Consider the following 20,738-nt stretch of genomic DNA (forward strand, 5'->3'; position numbering starts at 1 on the left):
AATCCAAAAATTCCCTCTTCTGACCTCCATGGGCACCAGGCACACACATGGTACACAGACACAAAACACTCAAGTTAAGTCCCTAAGATAAATTATACTAAGACCTATGCTGAATTCACAAGTAACAAACAAGATAGAGCCCCGGGTGTGTGTGGTTTTAGGGTGCAGAGGACAGGGCAACTCATCCCGAAGGAAGGACCATAATTAGTTAAATGACAAGGTGAAATGTAGTTAAGTGTGGGAGTGACAGGAGCACGAAGCGGTTTGAACTCGTCTGGAGTCAGATACAGCCCTGTCTCCTGCTCTCAGTGTGACCACATGTGTGACTGACCTTCTGGATACCTGGTGTCTTTCCACCTGTCAGAATAGGCTAATAACAGGTCTTACATCATCGAACTGGTGAAAGGAATAAATAAGATAAAGCAGATAAAAAGTGTGTGGCCTTAAGCACTCAATTAACGGCAGGCAGCTTCAAAACAGAATAAAGTATTGGCTATTTCCAGATCTCCAGACCACAAATTAAGAAAACCCAGGCTTTTTTGGTTTTTGGTTATTGGAGACAGGGTTTCACTCTATAGACCAGGCTGGCCTCAAACTTGCAGAGATCTTTTTGCCTGCCTCTGCCTCCCAGTGCTGGGATTAAAGGCCTGCACCACCACTGCCTGGCTCGAAACCCAGGCTTTTCATTTGTTGGTTTTTGTTTTTTGAGACAGGGTGTCACATAGTAGCCTAGATTGACCTTGAACTCAATTTGTGGGACCAACTATTCTGGAACTCACGACCCTCTTGTCTCCTCAGCTTCCCTAGTGCTGGAATTACAGGCATGTGTGCCATCATAGGAGCCAGGCTTTGGGGGCGGGGTAGTGGGTAGAATGTTGGGGAAATGTAATCCAAAGTGAGGCTCTGGCTATTTGTTCAAAACGAGTATTCATAAATGTACTGAAAATAATATGAATATTTCATTGTGTGTGGTGGTTTATGCAGGTACTCTCAGCACCGGGGAGGCTGAGGTAAGCAGCTATTTTTGGAGACCTTGTCTCAAAAACAAACAAAAAGCTTCATACACTTGGTTGTAGAAGTATCAGTCTGTTTGTTATGAATGCTGCCTCAGTCCAGCTGGAAGGGTTGTCTAAATTCTCAGTCATGTGGTACACTGGTTTTCTGGCAATATTATGAGCATACACACACACACTCTCATATTCATGTCGGGAGGACAAGGTTTAAGGTCTTTTCCCCTTAGTCATAGAATTAATTTTCTTATTACAAATCTCAGCATAGTTCTAAGAAATCCAGAATTTCAAACCCCTTAATTCTAGTGTTAGCAGAGAGAAAAGGGCACTGAGCTTGAAATCAAGCTTGACGTTTGATTCCCGCTACCAAGCTGTCTACTTCTGTATCATTATCTCCAGGGCAATGCCTAGCAACAGCTCCTGACCTTAAGCAGGCCTTTCATAAATAAATATTGAATAAACAGAAATAAGGTGGTGTTTCATTCGCAGCTTCTCATTCCGTTTTCCCTCCTGGTCCAGCCGCAGGCAGGGGGCAACAGTAGTCCTCGGTCAAAGGGAAGACGACGAATCAGGAGCCCTCACAGAGCTGTAGGGACGTGAAGCGCCCTAAATTAGTAGCTCTCCCTCCGAGCGTCCTACAGGGAAGCTGGACCTCAGTCCTACCCTAGAAGAGCATCCGATGGTCCCTCCCTTTAAAGGAGAAACTGTGGCTCTCTCCATCGTCTCTGAACTTCCTTCGTCCAGATCAACACTTGAACACGAAGCCTTCCAGGAAGCTGGGCTGCCAGAGCCTCAGAACTAGCGCCAGCCTCAAACGACGGGTCCGCTAGCCCCCGCCCCCAGCCCTGGAGGACCGTGGGTGGACGCTCTGGCAGCACGCCTCTCGCTGGTCCGGGAGGAGGTGGGCGGAGCCAGCGCCGCCCGGGCTGGGGAAGCGGAGGGTGGGGACACTCTGGCCCGGCTCTCGGTGGTGCGGGAGCAGCGGCCGCTCTGGTCGGCGGACGTGCTGCTGAGCAGTCCCGGAAGCGAAGCAGCGATGGCGGAGAGTCCGACTGAGGAGGCGGCGACGGCGACGGCGGGCGCCGGGGCGGCAGGCCCAGGGGCGAGCGGTGTTGCCGGTGTGGTCGGCGTTAGCGGGAGCGGCGGCGGCGGCGGCGGCTTCGGGCCGCCTTTCCTGCCGGATGTGTGGGCGGCGGCGGCGGCGGCGGGCGGGGCCGGGGGGCCGGGGAGCGGCCTGGCTCCGCTGCCAGGACTCCCGCCCTCGGCCGCTGCCCACGGGGCCGCGCTGCTTAGCCATTGGGACCCCACGCTCAGCTCGGACTGGGACGGCGAGCGAACCGCGCCTCAGTGTCTACTTCGGATCAAGCGGTGAGCCCGGGTTTTTCCTCCCTCAGCCGGGAGCTCCAGGGCTCGACCTTCCCCGCCCCCCCTCTTCCCCATCGGGGCTCACTCCCGCCTCATGTCTTCCAGGCCCAGACCCTGCCGGCCTCCGCTGACCGGGCTTTAGTGCCTTGTCTGCCTCTCTCCCCTCAGCACTCAGCCCTGCACGCCCAGACCGATCTAGGGGTGCCCTCAGGCCTACCCCGCCCCTTGGCGACCTCCGGTGACCCTTCGACTCGGTTCCGGACGCTCTATCCCTACCCCCTCCGGTTCACCCGAAACTCGACCCTTTTGCTCTTCAGTAGCACTGGGTCCCGCCCTTCGCGCCTCCCCTCTTCCCTGCCCCACCAGCCTACCTAGAGGCTGCCCTCAGGCCCCACCCATAGGTTCCCCCTTCATCTCTTCTGGAGCCCCGCTTGGAACATGCTCTGCCTGCATTGCCTACTTGTAGACTCAAGCCAGCCTTCCCTTCTACCTTCCCTTGCCTCAAACCCCCACCATATGGTCCCTTCCCCTGAGCTAGATCGCCTCCCTGACTTTCCAGATCTTCTCTTGAACCCCCTTTTCCGGTCTCCCCAAAGCTATCCCACTCTCACACCTGTTCCAGAAACTCAGCGTCCCTTCCCTCTCCCAGTATCACTCTGGATTGTAATACCCTATTCAAGAACTTTTCCCCTGTTATTTTCCCCCTGGATTGTCTGGTTTACTTTTGTGAAGCAGATGTACTCTGTTCAAAATAGGAACAAAAGACCGACTGCCTTTCTGTGCTTGTGTTTCTTGGGTGACTGATCTTAGATCATATCACTTCATAGATGAACGTGTTTTTGCACAAGTGCTTACATGGTATCATACCTATTGCATAGGAAGGGGTAACACTATTGAGCTGTTAATTCTGGAACCTGTTTCCTGATGACCAGACTGACTCTCTTCATGCCCCGTATAGGTATTATCCTGAACATTCCAAGTCCCTTCAGGTGTTTGCCCATCTACATATTTTTCAAGTTTCTAATAAAAAAGAAATGACTCCATGCTTGTAAAGTACCTGGCACTGTGCCTGATACAGAACAGCAACTTCACAGAGATTGCTACCTCAAACTTAAACTCTAATTCAGCTCCGTGGCTGTTGGATTCTCCCAGTTTTGATACACCTTTGAGTTTGGCCTGAACATGTCTACTACCCTACCATGTCCCTGACTTCCTCAAAATTGACTTTTTCTTGAGGTAGTTCTCAACTGATCCATTCTAGTTGATTAGATAATGACCTAGAAATTTCGTCTATCATAGTTACTAAATGTCATCTTCCAGATATGAAATTCTGATGATTTCAGAGAGTTCCCTTCTCCACAACATGAAGAACTCTATCCTGTTAGTTTCCTGGACATACAGGTCAGGGTAGACTTGCTCCTGCTGGCTTCATACAGTCTCCTTACCAGCAAAGGTCCACCATGTGGCTTATGGAACAAGTTTTGTAGTAGACTTGATGTCTTCCCAATTACTTTTTAGAAAATCTCTGTGCTCAGAGGTGTAGTACCTGGGAATCTGGGAGCTAGATGGGAAGTAAATGAGTTTACATGTGAGAAGAAGTAAGTGGGATGTGGCTTTTCCAGGGTGATAACTGATAGCGTTGGGATATTGGCTCATTTCTTCTCAGTTACCTCCCCCAACCCCCAGGAAACAATGCCCCTTTGATAATAATTTGCTCTTTGTCTGCCTGACAAGTATTCAGATGAGATTTCTCAACCAACAAGACAGTGCAAACGTTTGTGGTACCAAGCACCACTTTCTCGAATCCCTCGGCTCATTGAGGTGATAATAACTGTCCCGCTCAAGGGTTTTCCCATTTCCTTCCTCATTCCTCCAACCTCTTTTGATGTTATACAGGGATATCATGTCCATTTATAAGGAGCCTCCTCCAGGAATGTTCGTTGTACCTGATACTGTTGACATGACTAAGGTATGTAACTTGATGGGGGGTGGGGGCAGGGGAATTAATGGAAAACTAGACCCACAAAGTTGAAAGAGCCTAAAACATTGTTTAGCTTTCCTGTCATTATATAGATGAAGAAATCAAAACCCCAAGAAATTGAGTGGCTTGCCCAAAGTTACACAGTGAGAAGTGGAGCAGAATCTTAAGTAGGTGTGTTATTAGGGTACACATAGGTATTGTCTGGCTTGGGAAATCCCCAGATTGACAAGATGTACCTCTTGTTCCAGCTTAGCTATTACCAGGCCACTCTTTCCCTCTCCAGTGCTCCGCCCTGCGTGATAAATTACGGTCCCCTGTCCATTTTCCCCCAGCTCTTGTTCCATCTTAGCATCTTGATTTTTACTGTGGTACTGCAAGTCAGGTACAGGGAAGGCTGGGGATGAAGCCATCTTGGTTTAAGTGTTTGTGGTATAAAGGCTTCTATTCTTACTGATTTGGAGTGTCTCCCTTCTCTAGAGACTGTCCTCTCTTGTCTTCTACACAGAAAGCTTCCTACATAATGGTCATATTCCTCTGGCATATATACCTAGACTTCTCTCTCAGGAGTGGATTTGCACATAAGCTGATGTTGGGAAGAAATCAGATATCCTAAATCCAGTGTTTTAAGCAAAAACTAATGGGTTTAGATTTCCTAAAGTAAAAACTCAAACTTTTGTATTGTTGTTACTTTTTTATTTTGAATTGATTTTTTTTCCCTTTTTTTTTTTTTTTTTTGCTTTCGTGTGGTTGGAAATGTTTTTCCTGGGACGTGCTGTCTAGTCAAATGCTAGAGTAATATGCTAATCTTTGAGGCCTTAGAATTAATGCCAGTTGACTTTACTATTCCAGAGTTTGCAGACTAGAATATAACCTCCTGTGTTGCCAGAGCAGGGTAGGATTATAGATTTGAGGCATGGGAGTGCAAGGTCCTTTCCCTTTTGCTCTTTAAATTCTTAGCATACTTAAGTCGTTAGCAGCCTTTGAAAAAGAGATAGAATTGAGCCGGGCAGTGGTGGCGCATGCCCTTATTCCCAGCAGTTGGGAGGCAGAGTCAGGAGGATCTCTGAGTTCAAGACCAGCGTGGTCTACAGAGCAAGTTCTAGGACAGCCAGGGCTACACAGAGGGAAAAAAAAAGAGATAGAATTGAGTCAGCTCAGGTTTGCTTCTCTTCTTGAAGGGAAATTATGTCCAGTAATTATGGTTTGTGGAGGAAGAGAATTTAATGTTATGTCTGAAGGAATACCGATTTATTTTTTATCTATTTTTTTACAACAGTGTTGGGGATGGTCTGTTAGCTGTAAGTGGACTCTGAGTTTTCCCGTTCTTTTGTATCTTTGACGAGATAGTTTTGATCCTCCAGAGGAAGCAAGCAGATGCCCTGTGCATCCATTGTAGTCATTAGTTCTTCGCTGTTATTGGCACTGGTGCTGTAACCTCCAATCCCTTTCTTTCATTCGTCTTACTTCCCCTTCCTGTCATACAAATAGAGAGTGGAGTTGCATCATAAGCATGGTTAACCTTGTTTGGCAAATTCAAACATCTCAGTAAAAACGTATATTCATTTCTTAAACGTAAGAAATTGCTATTTGACATATTAGGTTCCGTTTATTGTCCATATACCAATCAGGGAGGTTTCATAGGAAAAAAACAAACTGTTTTAAGGTAATATTGACTAGGGTACTTTGTACCTCGGGCTTTAACTTTCGAATATAAGCTACTCCACTATAGTGGGATTTCCTTAAATTGAAGACCTACTTATATGAGTGAGCCCAGGCAGTTAGTTCATTCTATATGGTGAGGACGTGGAATATGAACACCAGGCAATGCATGCTGATGGTCACTGCTTCTGGTGGGGGTAGCAGGTGGAAGCCAGGAGGGGTTGTGGTGGGTCATCACCTCACAATTTTGAGATGGGGTTTTATTTTGCAGATTCATGCATTGATCACAGGCCCATTTGACACTCCTTATGAAGGGGGTTTCTTCCTGTTCGTCTTTCGGTGTCCACCCGACTATCCCATCCACCCACCTCGGGTCAAACTGATGACAACGGGCAATAACACAGTGAGGTTTAACCCCAACTTCTACCGCAATGGGAAAGTCTGCTTGAGTATTCTAGGGTAAGAGGAGACTTCTAAGTGGCCGAGTTGGGTATTAGCAAATAATCACTTTAGAGCAGCCATTGTCAACTAGGTTCCTCATCTGAACCCAGAGCATAAAAGTGATCGAATATTCAGTTCTCAGGATGGTTCCTGGCTGGTATCATTTTAGATGGAAAGGAGCAAAATTAAATTATTACGTACAAGGAATGTCTTATGAAGTGGTTTACTAAGTATGGTCCTTAAGAGCTACCACACAGTGTCAGCAGATTTGGAGGTCCCATTCTAGAAGTGTGTCAGAAATTTTGGGACATGCCAGTGGTCTGCTTTTAGGGGCTGTGCAAGTGATTACGCTGTATACTCCTTTGAAAACTACTCCCTTAGGACATTAGGGCCTTATTTTTTCCCATGAGACTTGAGAAAGGCTCCAGGACTGTTGTATTCATGTAGTGGGTGTCTGATTGGAGTTTCTTAATGGGTGCCTTTGGAAGCAGTGGTGGTAATAATGATAATTTAACAATTGAGTAAAGAAATCTGAGCTTAGAAAGCATGTCAGTTAGGACAGGTTTCTGGTACACTCCCTGGGGGCTACTGGGGCGTTGCTGTGTGGAGTTCTTACTCATTCTGTATCAGCTGCCTTTGTGAGTTTAAAATTCAGAATGAAGTGTCTTGTAGCATGTTTTAGATTGCTCTTTTGTGGTCCAGATTTCCTTGAGGTAGAGAATAAATATGAATTGAATGTTGAGAAAGTTGGCCAAACAGGTGATCCTGTTTCTTTCTTCCATCCAGCACATTTCTAGGTGTGAGAAAGGCAGCTGAAACATACTGGAAATATGGATTGTATTTTTCTACAACTCTGAAATCTAAGGATATGATATACTGTTAGGTGACAGCCAGGAAGTCCCATTGAAGGAGATTGCCATAATAAGTCCTTCATCTTATTAGGCTCCATGAGTGTCTCTGCTGGTGGGATTGGGTGTATGTGTGTGCCCCTTGGTAATATGACAGTTGAGTCTTGGGTTTGGTGTGAAATTTGTTCTTGAAAGGTATGTGGTAGGTTCTCCCTCAGTAAGGTAATAAGAAGCCGTTTTCACACTTAACAGCTCATACACAGAACAGGCAAAGAACAGTGGTTGGATGAGAGTGGCGGAAGTTTGTTGCATGGAAAAGAAGACCCATCCTGAAATAGCAACTTTACAGTTAAGAATCATGGAGTAGAAAAATTACACATTTTTAGTTGGCTACATTAGCTTTATTGGCTAATTCCTTTTCTTCATACCTAGAAAGAACTGCTGGGCTGGCTGCCTGCTGACAGAAATGGAATGGACTAACCCTGTTGACTTGAATTCCCACATGTGTAAAGTGGGGAGTAGAAGGCTGAGCGAGTTCCTAGGGAACCCTGGGAGAGAGCAGTCTTGGAAGTTACTGTCCCATAGCCCTGACCTGGGCCGTCCCAAGAGTAGAAGGAAAAGGGCAGTGCTCAGTTCAGTAAGCTAGTCTTGGCTCAGGTTGTGTTCTGCTTCTATCTCTCATGGCATCTTGTAATTAATTGAGCTAAAATAGATACCTGCCATGCATGGTGGGGTCAATCTCTGTAAGGTCAAGGCCGGCATGGTCTATGTACCAAATTCTAGGACAGTTAGTGCAACATTAGTGAGACCCTACCTCCAAAAAAAAAAAAAAAAAGGCACTACTGTACAAGTGACCCACTCCCGCTCTCTTTAATGCCTGGTGTGGTTTAGTCAGGAATGGTATAGTACATGCCTATAATCCCTAGCATTCAGGAGACAGAGGCAGGAAGATTGCTTTTAAGTTTGAGAATAGCCATGACTATTCCAAGACCCAGTCTTTTAAAAAAAAGTGTGTGGGGTATTTCCCTGGTGTTCAACTTGTTTTCCATCTGGTGGTTTCAGATATTGTCAGACTGTCCACATTCTGAAGATGCATCTTCCTTTCTATCTTAGCAGAGTTGTGCATCTTCAGAGAACTTACCCTGCTTGGCTTGTTACAGAGCTGAGTCCCTGACCATGAACTTCAACATGTAGCCTCATAGACACTCCTTCAGTCACCTTTGTGCCTCTGGTTAGCTGTTTTCCCTCCTCCACCTGTCACACCAATAAATACAGAAGCCTTTTGAAGTCACAGAGGTTAACATTTAGACAACCTTTAGAGTTAGTTTCCTTAACTTGATCCTTGTTTTGTTGCGGTGATCGTCCTTAGCTGCTGTTTCTTTTCCAGCCCAAAGTCTTTTCAGAGTTGTCTTGTTTGCTCTCCGTTTTCTTGTGTTCTCAATTGACAAGGTTGTAGGCACTGACTGTTCTGGTAAATGAGACTAAGACAAGGCTGGGAATTTTCCAAGTATTAAGTGAAAGAGAAACTTACGGTGAGTCACTAATGATGGTGATGCTGCTGCTGTCAGGGTTCCCTGGCTGTTCTCTGCTTCACCCTCTTCCCATTCCTCTGCTGTGTTTGCAGTACATGGACTGGCCCTGCCTGGAGCCCAGCCCAGAGCATCTCTTCTGTGCTTATCTCCATCCAATCCCTGATGACTGAGAATCCCTACCACAACGAGCCAGGCTTTGAACAGGTAAGGACTGTTGGGCTGTGTGCTGAGGCCTGCAATATCGGGGGCTATAAGTGCTCTGAGATACCTCTTGAAAGTCTTCCTCCCTCCCTTCCTCACTCCCTTCCTTCCTTCCTCCCTCCCTCCCTCCCTCCCCCCCCCCCTCTGTTTATTATGTATACAGTATTCTGCCTGCATGTATGCTTGCACACCAGAAGAGGGCGCCAGATCTCATTATAGATGATTGTGAGCCACCATCTGGTTGTTGGGAATGGAACTCAACCTCTGGAAGAGCAGCCAGTGCTCTCAACCACTGAGCCACCTCTCCAGCTCCGAGTCTTTCTCTTTTTCTACTAGGATAGCCCCACATAACACAGCTAGCTGTAGGAGAGTTAAAAAGGGAACTGACATGGATGTCCTTTATTTGCAAGAATTACAGTAACCGCTGGGTATGGTGAAGCATGCCTTTGATCCCAGTACTACACTAGGGAGGCAGAAGCAAGGTGGTTCTGTGAGGTGGAGGTGACCAAGGTCTATGTAGTGATTTCTAGGCCAGGTAAGACTGCTTAATAGTGATACCCTGACTTACAGAGAGAGAGAGAGAGAGAGAGAGAGAGGGAGGGAGGGAGGGAGGGAGGGAGGGAGGGAGGGAGAGCGCGCGCGCACACCGGGCAGTGCAATTATCCACAGTGCTTTTCACTTTTACCAAGGTCTATGTAGTGATTTCTAGGCCAGGTAAGACTGCTTAATAGTGATACCCTGACTTACAGAGAGAGAGAGAGAGAGAGAGAGAGAGAGAGAGAGAGAGGGAGGGAGGGAGGGAGGGAGGGAGGGAGGGAGAGCGCGCGCGCGCACACCGGGCAGTGCAATTATCCACAGTGCTTTTCACTTTTAAAAACTCTGGTGTACCCATGGCACACGCCTTTAATACCAGCACTCGGGAGGCAGAGCCAGGCAGTTCTCTGTGAGTTCGAGGCCAGCCTGGTCTACAGAGTGAGATCCAGGACAGCCAGGACTACACAGGGGGGCGGGGGAGAAAAAAAAATTGGGTTTGAGTTAACCTAGTGAATGAAAGTAAATGTTGTCATTTGTAAATCAGTTCTGAGCATGCTTTAGAAAATTTTTATTTATTTTATGTATGTATATGGATGGGTTTTTTTTCTGTATGTATGTGTGTGTGTCTGTGCACTACTTTGTAGTTAGAAGTTTCTCTGGTCTTGTCTGGGCCCTGCAGTCCTGAGGCCTACTTATAAAATAATCACACAGAGGCTTAATATTATTTATAACTCTTTGGCCATTAGCTCAGGCCTACGACTGACGAGCTCTTACATTTAAACTCAGCCCATTTTTGTTACTCTGTATGTTCTGTGGCTTTACCTGTGTGCCATTACATGCTGCCTCTTGGGTGGCTGGCTGACGTCTCCTGACTCAGCCTTCTTGTTTCCAGAATTTTCCTTGTTTGCTTATCCCACTTATACTTCCTGCTTGGCTACTGGCCAATCAGCATTTTATTTATCAACCGATCAGAGCAACACATTTACAGCATACAGATCGATATCACCCATCACCACTTGAGTGCCTGATGGCCACAGAATTGGAAGAGGGCATTGGATGCCTTGGGACTGGAGTTACAGACATCAGCCACCATATGGGTTCTGGGAATCAAACACTGGTCCTCTAGAAGAGTTGCAGGTGCCCTTAGCTGTTGAGCCACCTCTCCAGCTCCATGCCAGGGGGGTTTTGAAGTTTCTACAGCATAGCCTTAAGGTGCTCCATAGTGACTACTGCCCTGCTAAGCTAGCTGTTATTTGCCCCTACCCCCCATGGTACCAAGGGTTGAATTTAGGAAACTCAACCATGAGCTAACCCTTTTTTGAATTTCCCTTTTGTTTTTCTTTTGGGCTGTTTTGTTGTTGTTGTTTTGGTTTGTTTTTGAGACAGGGTTTGTTTTTATAGCCCTGACTGTCCTGGAACTCACTCTGTAGACTATACTGCCTTGAACTCAAGAGACCCTCCTGCCTCTGCCTCCTGCGTTCTGGGATTAAAGGTGTGTGCCACCACACCCATCATTTTTTATGTTGAGACAGGTTCTCTGGAGTTGAATAGGCTAGTCTTGAATTCTCTATACTCCAAGCAGACTTTGAACTTTTCCCCGTAAGATTGTTTTTACTTGTACTTGAGTGCATGTTGTATGATGTACATGTATGCACATATGCACATGGCATGGAAGCCAGAAGAGGGTGTCCAGTCCCCTGGAGGTGACGTTGTAGGAGATTGTGAGCTGCTAGATACGATTGCTGGGATCTAAACTCTGGTCCTCTGGAAGACCAGCAAGTGCTCTTAATTATTGAGTCATCTCTCCAATACTCTCACAAATTGCTAAACGGTCTTATTAATAGAAAACCCAAAGCCAGATATTGGGGTGAAAGCTGAAAGATCAGAGAAACAGAACAAGCCACAGCTAACCTCACCTTACCAACTCCTCAGCCTCCAGAGTGAGACTTCCTGTTTACTTATGCCTTATATACCTTTCTGTGCCCTGCCATCTTCCTTCCTACTGCTGGGATTAAAGGCGTGTATGCTTCCCAAATACTTGGTAGCAAAGGCATGAGATATCAAGTGCTGGGATTAAAGGTGTGGGCTACCACTGCCTAGCTCTGTTTCCTATGTGGCCTTGAACTCACAGAGATCCAGAAAGGACCTCTGCCTCCCAAGTGATAGGATTAAGGGTGTTTGCCACCACTGTCTTGCCTCTGTGTCTAATCTAGTGGCTGGCTCTGCCCTCTGATCCCCAAATAAGCTTTATATATTAGTTACACAATATATCACCTCACTAGACCTTGAAGTTTTAATCTCCTTGCTTCAGTCTTTCCCAATAGTGAGAATCCCAGTAGTGTCTTTCTCTAGCTATCTATTATTTTGGAGATCGAAAGTGTACTATATTAACTATATTATTGGTGTAGTTAAAGAAGCTAGTCATTAGTATAGGCAAGAATATATTTCCCACTGGTCGGTAGTGGCACTCACCTTTAAACCCGGCACTCGGGAGGCAGAGGCAGGTGGATCTCTGAGTTCAAGGCCAGCCTGGTCTACAGAGTGAGTTCCAAGACAGCCAAGGCTACACCTAGAAACCCTGTCTCAAAAAACCAAAAAAAAAGCCGGGCGGTGGTGGCGCACGCCTTTAATCCCAGCACTCGGGAGGCAGAGCCAGGCGGATCTCTGTGAGTTCGAGGCCAGCCTGGGCTACCAAGTGAGTTCCAGGAAAGGCGCAGAGCTACACAGAGAAACCCTGTCTCGAAAAACCAAAAAAAAAAAAAAATAATAAATAAAAAAAACCAAAAAAAAAAAAAAGGAATGTTCTAGTTTGCATTGCCAAAGAAAGGGCATAGGAAATGCACATTTGCCAAGGGTAATGCTGTATTCCAGGCTGTGCTCTTCCTCTATATGTGTGTTGTTTAATGTTTATGCTAACTATAAGGTAACTATTGTCCTAGTTTTCAAGTGAGGTAATAGAGGTTTTTGTTTGTTTTTCAGATGGTCTAATGTGGTCCAGGCTTAATCTGTGTGTGTGCTTGTGAGTGCATAATGCATATATGAATGTTTGGGATAGAACCCTAGGGCCAAGTGCTTTATAACTTATTTATATATATCTAGCCTCCAACTTTTGACTTTTTTGTTTGAAAAGTTTAAAGGTTCTTCCTTTGATAAATTTACAGTAGTTAGTGATGGTAGAACACTACAGACATGAAAAGGAACTAACCAGGAAGTTCCAGAATTGTTCCCCGCTTAATCCTTACTTAATAGGCCTTATATTGAGACTCAGGATAAATCTAATGGATCTAGTTTACTGATTACTATCATTTGACCTATAATAGAATGGGTGTTTTTATATATAAGGAGGTCAAGGGTCCTACAATGAGTAAGATGTTCTTGGACTGTGTGTGTACTAACCCTGAGTATCTTTGTACTAACTTTTCTCTTTGACTAAATGAGTACTATGGTGTCTTTCAAATTACAGGAAAGACATCCAGGAGACAGTAAAAACTATAATGAATGTATCCGGCATGAGACCATCAGAGTGGCTGTCTGTGACATGATGGAGGGAAAGTGCCCCTGCCCTGAACCCCTACGGTATGTGTCCAGAGGACCCACTAAGTGTCCATCCATTTTAGAGACTCACTTTGCACCTGGGAGGACTTTGCATCAGAGTCCATTGTTAGGAGATACAGAAAAGGAGAAAAGGGTGGATTTTTTTTTTTTTTTTAATTCTTTCTTGTTTGCTTGTTTTGTTTTGTTTTGTTTTTTTGAGGCTGGGTCTCAGTATATAGTTCTGACTGTCCTGGAACTCAATGTAGACCAGGCTGGTCTTGAATCACAGAGATCTACATGCCTCTGCCTCCTGAGTTCTGGGATTAAAGGTGTGTGCCACCATGCCTGCCTCCAGACCTACATCTAACACTGAGCCCCAAACCTTTGTTTTATTATCTGCCTCTCCTTGGTTGTGCGGTTTGTTGTACTCACTTGTGGGTGGGTGGGTGGGTGGAAGCCAGAGGTCAACATTGGGTCTTTCTCTTTTTTTGTTAGTTTTGTTTTGTTTTTTTTTTTTCCCCCAAGACAGGATTTCTCTGTGTAGCCCTGGCTGTCCTGGAACTCGCTCTGTAGACCAGGCTGGCCTTAAACTCTGAGATCCGACTGCCTCTGCCTTCTGAGTGCTGAGATAGACGGCGTTTCGCACCACATCTGGCTTTTGTTTTATTTTATTTTGAGACAGGGTTTCTTTTTTTTTTTTTTTTTTTTTTTGGTTTTTCGAGACAGGGTTTCTCTGTGTAGCTTTGCGCCTTTCCTGGAACTCACTTGGTAGCCCAGGCTGGCCTCGAACTCACAGAGATCCGCCTGGCTCTGCCTCCCGAGTGCTGGGATTAAAGGCGTGCGCCACCACAGCCCGGCGAGACAGGGTTTCTTAACTGAAGCTGGAGTTGACCATTTCTGCTCGATTGGCTGGCCAACAAGAACCCGGGATTCAATACCTGTCTGTTCCCTGAGAGCAGTAGGGTTACAGATATGACAGCCTGGCCTATAGAGCAAGTTCCAGGATAGTTAGGGATATACAGAGAAACCCAGTCTTGTAAAAACCAAAAGAAGAAAAAAAAAATCTAAGATTAGGAAGTGAAAGGGGAACCTGTACCTCATGTTTCTGGCTTGTCTGTTCAATTCCCAGGGGTGTGATGGAAAAGTCCTTCCTGGAGTATTATGACTTCTATGAGGTGGCCTGCAAAGATCGCCTGCATCTTCAAGGCCAGACTATGCAGGTAATACAATCTCTTGTTGCTAGTTCTAGAAGCCCTACACGGAACACGAAAAATCCCCCTCCTCCCTGTTGTTGGCTGTTTTTGCTCTTTTTGCGGGGAGCGGCGGGGGCTACTACTTAGCTCCCAAATAAATCACACACAAGGGCTTTTTCTTAATTATGAATGCCCAGCCTTAGCTTGGCTTGTTTCTTGCCAAGCTTTCCTTAACTTATATTATCCTGTCTACCTTTTGCCTCTGGGCTTTTCCTGTTCTCTTACTTCTGTAACTCTTACTTACTCTTACTCTGTAGCTTACTGTGTAGCTGGGTGGCTGGCCCCTGGAGTTTTCCACCTTCTCTGACTACGTCTTTCTTCCTCTCGGTTTTCTCCTTCTGTATCTTCTTTCTCCTGCCAGCACTGTCTATCCTTTCTCCTGCCTCATTATTGGCCATTCAGCTCTTTATTAGGCCATCAGACTATCTTTATTAGACAGGCAAAGTAACACAGCTTCACAGAGTTAAACAAATGCAACATAAACAAGAGTAACACACCTTAAAATAATATTCTACAACACCCCCCCCCCCCCAATACAGGTTACATTCACATCTCATAAAATGTCACAACTAAAGAATCCTTTGTTGTTTGAGGAACTGAAGCCAAAGCCAGAGAAAAAACTGGCTTGCTTCAGAATGTGTATAGAGATGGTTTCTAGTCATGACATAGTCATCCTCAGTCAAGTGGGAACAATCTGTTCTGGAACGTGCATCATAACCCCTTCCTTTCTAGTCTAGTCCTTTCTACTCTGACAAGAACATCTAGACTGCTCAGAGTCTCAAAGATGATAAAGAGTTAGAATTCTGTGCCTGACCCTAAGAGCTCACAGGACAAGGTAGTTTAGGGTAGCCATAGTGTGTGGTGTCGTGGTGATTCCTACTCTAAAGGTGGTAACTAGTTCATTCTTTGCTTGTACTGGGGAAATGTGTCCTAGCTTCATCTAAGAATAGGCTGTGATGGGGCCAGTAACATGGCTCAGTGGATAGGCAATTGGCACACAAGCCTGGTTTCCTGAATTTAACCTGTGGAACCCATGTAAAGGTGGAGGAAAGAAAGAACTGACACTACAATTGTCCTTGGTCCTCTGACTGCAGTATGCATGCCATGGCATACACACACAGATCATGCATACAGTAATAATTTTAAAAGCACGGACAGGACATGGTGATGCATTTTTGTAATCCTGGTACTTGAGAGGCTTGGGCAGGAGAAAATTGCTATGAGTTAGAGGCCAGCCTAGACTACATAGTAAGACCCTGATGGAATTTTTTTTTTTTTTTTAATACCGATTAAGGAAAGGCCTTTATTTGTTTTGAGACAAGGTCTCATTATGTAGCCCTGGCTGTCTAGAACCCTAAGCAGACCAGGCTTGCCTAGAACTAACAGAGATCTGTCTTCCTCTGTTTCCTAAGTGCTAGGATTAAGGCATGTACCACTATATCCAGTTTAAGAGGGGCTTGTTTTCACTAGGGAGGCAGAGCCAGGGAGATCTCTGAGTTTGAGACCAGCCTGGTCTACAAAATAAGTTCCAGGACAGCCAGGGCTACACAGAGAAACTCTGTCTTGAAAACTCCTCCCCAAAGTGGGGGAGGGGGGCTTGTTTTAGCAAAGAGAGTGTTACTGAGCAAGTCATGGATAGACTCATCTGCTTGATTAAAAGATTAGAGTCTTCCTATCTTGGAGCATCAGCTCAGTGGATTTGGGTTCCTTGCTGGTGGTCTTGTTTAGAAATGGGATGGCTTGGCTAGACGTGGTGGTACATACCTGGAGTCTCAGTTATTGGAGAGATGGTGGCAGGCAGCCTGGGTAATGTAAGGAGACCCTTTCTTCAAATAAAGGCCTGAGGATTTTAGCTTAGTGGTCGAATTGCCTGGCAGGAGGAAGAGCCTGGGTTCAAACTTTGTAGCCCCCAAAAGAAAAATGAGATTGGGATGAATTAGACAGTTGACTAAGCTCTCGTGGCTTTCTGGATCCAGCTCTCGGACTGTTTCTATTTCTGCAGCACCCTTAACAGTACTTGTTTGTTCTTGGTAGTTTCTCTGTCTGCTTACCTGCCTTGCTTGAGGACAAAAGACATGACAGGCTAAGAATGAACTTGTTTCACGAACTGCTTTTTAGGGGACATTGGAGGAAGCCTGCCCAAGTCTGTTCTCCGTGAGGAAATGTCACTGGTAGTGATCACCACCATTCAGGTTGTGAAGGAAAACAGGTGTTCAGTGAGGGATGGAATGGGAGGAGCAGGTAGATGGGAGTGAGGGAAATGTTGCCAAGGGTGAAGAACATTTGAAGAACTGATTGTCCCCAAGTAAAGATAGACTCCAGCCTCGAGGACTATAACCCTTGGGAATGAAAGGGTAGGCCATTGTTATAGCGACCATGACTGGTACCCACTGACACCTCCTAAAACTGATGTTTGGCTACTAATAGGAGAAGTTGGTTTAGGATATAGTTCATTGTAGTACACTTGCATAGAATTCATGGGATTTAGAGACTGAATCTTTATAACCATAAAAGAAAAAACTGGAAGGGGTTTTTGTGAGGAATGCACAGAGGAGGGAATAGTGTAAATTGTGTAGTTTTTTGGACTTACTGCCATTCAATCCTTGTATAGCCTTTCGGCGCGGCCCCCGCCCTCCCAGACAGGGTTTCTCTGTGTAATAGCCCTAGTTGTTCTGAGGCTGACTTTCTAGACAAGGTTGACCTCAAACTCACAGAGATTGGCCTCCCAAGTACTGGGATTAAAGTCATGTGCCGCCATGTCCACCTCTTTTTTTTTTTAAAGATAGGGTTTTACTATGTAACCCTGGCTGACCTGGAACTCACTCCTATATTTTACTTTCAAAAATTCTGTTTGTTTGTTTATTTATTTATTTATTTATTTATTTATTTATTTTGGTTTTTCGAGACAGGGTTTCTCTGTGTAGCTTTGTGCCTTTTCCTGGAACTCACTCTGTAGCCCAGGCTGGCCTCGAACTCACAGAGATCCGCCTGGCTCTGCCTCCCGAGTGCTGGATTAAAGGCGTGCGCCACTACCACCCGGCCTTTTTTTATTTTTTAATATACTCCACTCCAACTATAGTTTACTTTTGATACTTTGAAGACAGTTACATCTACAAAATGATTAGTGATCTTTGGCTGGGTATGGTGGCACGTGTCTTTAATCTCAGCACTAGAGAGGCAGAAGCAGGCCCATCTCTGAAGTCAAGGTCAGTGTAGTTCACAAAGTGAGCTCCAGGCCAGCCAGAGCTACACAGTGAGACCCTGTCTCAAAAAAAAAAAAAAAAAAAAAGCCTAGTGATCTTTGATCTAGAGGACACAAAAGGACACAGACTGAGATCAAGGTTAGGTGACCCTGGAGCGTTGCCCAGGAACCTGGATAGGAGTGCACATCTCTGGGGAAAGAGTGCAGGTGCTTATCAGGAAGTCAGTGCTGAGTTTAGACCTACCTGTGACCTTAAAAAAGCAGAGTGTCCTCTGTGAGGACAGAAGATGGAGGGAGATTATTTTCTTGAGTTTGAGGTTAGCTGAATGAAAACACAGGCCCTCAGGGCTTGAGAGATGACTCAGTAGTTAAAAGAACCGGCTGCCCGTCCAGAGGACCAGGGTTTGATTCCCAGCACCCACATAGCAGCTCACAACTGTCCATAACTCCAGTTCCAGGGGATCTGAAGCAGTCTTCTGGATTCCATGGGCACTGCACATATGTACTGCACAAACATACATTCAGGCAATGTACTCAGACACATAAAATAAAAAAAATCTCAAAAAAAATTAAAAAGAAAACAGACCCACCTTACACTCTCCTTGCTACCTCCCAGAACTCCCCCATGTCCTCTCTGCATATTGGCTTCCTTTGAGAATGCAGACATGTTTTTAGCGTAAGCCTAAGCTGGACCTATTTGGGGCAGTAACTGTCATTTGGACCCCTGTGCTGCGCTGTGCGCTCCTCTGCTCTGTGGCCCAGAAGGTGAGCTTGCCTTTCAAAGCTGCACTCTAGCCTGAGCTGTAGACTTGAATCTTCCATACCCTTGTCTCCTTTTCCCCCCACAGGACCCTTTTGGAGAGAAGCGGGGCCACTTTGACTACCAGTCCCTCTTGATGCGTCTAGGAGTGATTCGGCAGAAAGTGCTGGAGAGGCTCCATAACGAGAACGCTGAAATGGACTCTGATAGCAGCTCCTCTGGGACAGAAACAGACCTGCATGGGAGCCTGAGGGTCTAGACCCTGCTCCCCTGCCCCTCCCCCAACTCGAGAGTCCCAGCAGAGCCCCTCCCCTCACCCCAGGGATGGAGAAGCACTGTGCATCTCCCTTCAAAAGTGTCGGCATCCCGGCATCCCGCAAGATGGCAAGAAGCAAGCAAACTCAATCCCAGGGTGTGGGAGTGGGGCTGTTCCCAGTCTGACCTCCTTGGTGCTGGAGCACCTGGGACTATAGTCAATCCTGGGTCAGGGCCAGGGTACTTTTGCACGAGTGCCTGGAGTGATGGCCTCTGGCAAAGCTAAACAACCAACACACCTCTCTGCAGGGCCAGCTAATTAGGAATAGGAGAAGACAGAAAATGAGAACCCAAGAGGGAGCATGCCCAAGTGGTTTATAGGGATATCTGGGAGTTTGGGTGGGGGTGCTGTCCGTGACGCTTACGCAGTCTGGTTGGTTAACTGTTTGTCTTCAGTCTTGAAGCAGGGCTTCCCAACACCCTTTTCTCCCTTCCCCCATTATTTCCCATGGGCCAGCATAAACTTTGTTTTCCTAATTTATATAGTCACTGTTCTAGACAGACCAAAGAGAAGGAACAGTGGTGGAGTCTGGGCTGCTGATAGTGAGCTTTACCTAGCACCTGAGCACCTTCCTCCCTCGCACCATTTCCTCAGCATTTTAGGTTACAGGTAGAGGTAAATCCCACTGGGACTTAGCCCAGGGCTCTGGGAAGCCTGCACAGGTGTCAGAAGAAGCTGCTGACTGTGTTCCCACAATCACTGATTTGAAAGGTTCCCAGCACAGGCAGCTGCAGCGTGAATGGGATTTGAGCCACTACATAAAATAGTCTCTCACAGATTTTCCTGAGTACTAGTCAATGAGGGTGTTTTTCTTGGGGTAGAGCACGGGGAGACTGATGCTAGTCCCTATTTTGTTTAGCTGTCCTTTTGTGTTTCCATCCCAGTCTGTAGTCCCTGTTCTCCCTTCAGCCCCACCTCCATCTCCACCTCCATCTCCTGGGGCTTTGTGAGCATGGAGAGCCAGTGGCAGGATGGGATTGTGACTGGGAATTTGGAAACCCCTCCCTCACCTTTCCTTCTGTCACTGGCTCTGTACCTTTTTTCAATTTAGCTACAGTGATCCTTCAGCTGGTTGAGTCAGAAGAATCCATCCTTGCCAGTTTGAGAGAGTTCACACTTTGCTGGTTTTCTGTTACGACTCCTACTAGGTGGTTGGTGATCCATGGGATGCAGACCTCCTGGTCAGTGTCCAGCCCTGAGGAAGGGAGAGAACTGCCCTGCCCGCTGCTATAAAGGTCTCTGCCTTGTGGATCATGGGACTCCCGTGGAGAGACAGGGAGAAGATAGGGCACAAAGAGGGACCTCTTGGGAGGGCAGAAAGCCGAGAACTGGATGGAAACAGTCCACTTGGGGAGCAGAAGTTTGTTTAGGCTACCTGGAGGCTGGGTCAGATGTGGAGATTTGAAAAGGGACCCTGCTTCCAATTTCCCTCTTCCATTCCCAAAGCTAGTCCAGGGCCGAGAAGAATGCCTTTGGTCTGTGGGTCCAGTGTTGTCTGTCATCCATTTAAGTGTTCCCACTTTCAAGTGACAATCTTCTCCTTGGCCCTGCCATGGGGCAGAGCATGTCCGGCATAGCAGCCTGACTTTTATGCCCTAATCTTAAGTTGAGGAAATATATGCACAGGAGTCAAAGAGATGTCTTTATATCTGACTGTACATAAATGAAGTTTTCTTTTTTTTCCTTTTTGGTGCAATAAAGTTTGTTTTGGCAGAAGGAGGAAGCGCCTGTGGGTGTGGGAGGGTTTGTGTAAAAACATGGAATCAGTGTTCACCATACCTCACCGGGGCCAAGTAACTATAGGAGGGGAATCTTCAGTTTCTAGACACTGAAAACTGGAATGTTTGTGGGAAGAAAACTATGGCTAGTATTATGTTATTTGGAAATGGAGGGGCTTTTTTTATATGCTATGCCCTTAGGAGTCAATGAAAGGAACAACTAACCCTCAGTGGATTCAAAAATAATTTTCGGGACTGAGCGTGTCCTATGAGGACAGATGGGAGTAGAGATGGGCCCAGGCTGTCTGCTGAAAGATTTCTCTGTATGGAGAAGGTGCTGTATCTCAGTGTACAGGTACGGATCCAGCACTTGAGGAATACTGG

The 20,738-nt window shown here is 46.2% G+C and overlaps 1 protein-coding gene across 1 annotated transcript; it reads left to right on the plus strand.

The window, feature by feature from the left end:
• The first annotated feature begins 1,522 nt into the window (after nucleotides 1–1,522).
• Ube2z (ubiquitin conjugating enzyme E2 Z) lies at nucleotides 1,523–20,355 on the plus strand. Its single transcript, XM_052756311.1, has 7 exons — nucleotides 1,523–2,378; nucleotides 4,272–4,344; nucleotides 6,287–6,474; nucleotides 8,929–9,040; nucleotides 13,035–13,147; nucleotides 14,235–14,325; nucleotides 18,409–20,355. The coding sequence occupies exons 1-7, from the start codon at nucleotides 2,047–2,049 to the stop codon at nucleotides 18,577–18,579; spliced, it is 1,080 nt and encodes a 359-aa protein (XP_052612271.1). The 5' UTR covers nucleotides 1,523–2,046; the 3' UTR covers nucleotides 18,580–20,355.
• The last annotated feature ends 383 nt before the right edge of the window (nucleotides 20,356–20,738 follow it).

This window comes from Peromyscus californicus, unplaced genomic scaffold (genome assembly GCF_007827085.1).
Source record: "Peromyscus californicus insignis strain IS unplaced genomic scaffold, ASM782708v3 Scaffold_3__1_contigs__length_106647218, whole genome shotgun sequence".
NCBI lineage: Eukaryota > Metazoa > Chordata > Mammalia > Rodentia > Cricetidae > Peromyscus > Peromyscus californicus.

Bases quoted from the DNA above. Each gene is read 5' to 3' on its own strand.
- Ube2z (XM_052756311.1), top strand. From the start codon at position 2,047: ATGGCGGAGAGTCCGACTGAGGAGGCGGCGACGGCGACGGCGGGCGCC. The intron at 9,041-13,034 runs GTAAGGACTGTT...TTCAAATTACAG, and splicing joins ACGAGCCAGGCTTTGAACAG to GAAAGACATCCAGGAGACAG. The intron at 14,326-18,408 runs GTAATACAATCT...TTCCCCCCACAG, and splicing joins TTCAAGGCCAGACTATGCAG to GACCCTTTTGGAGAGAAGCG.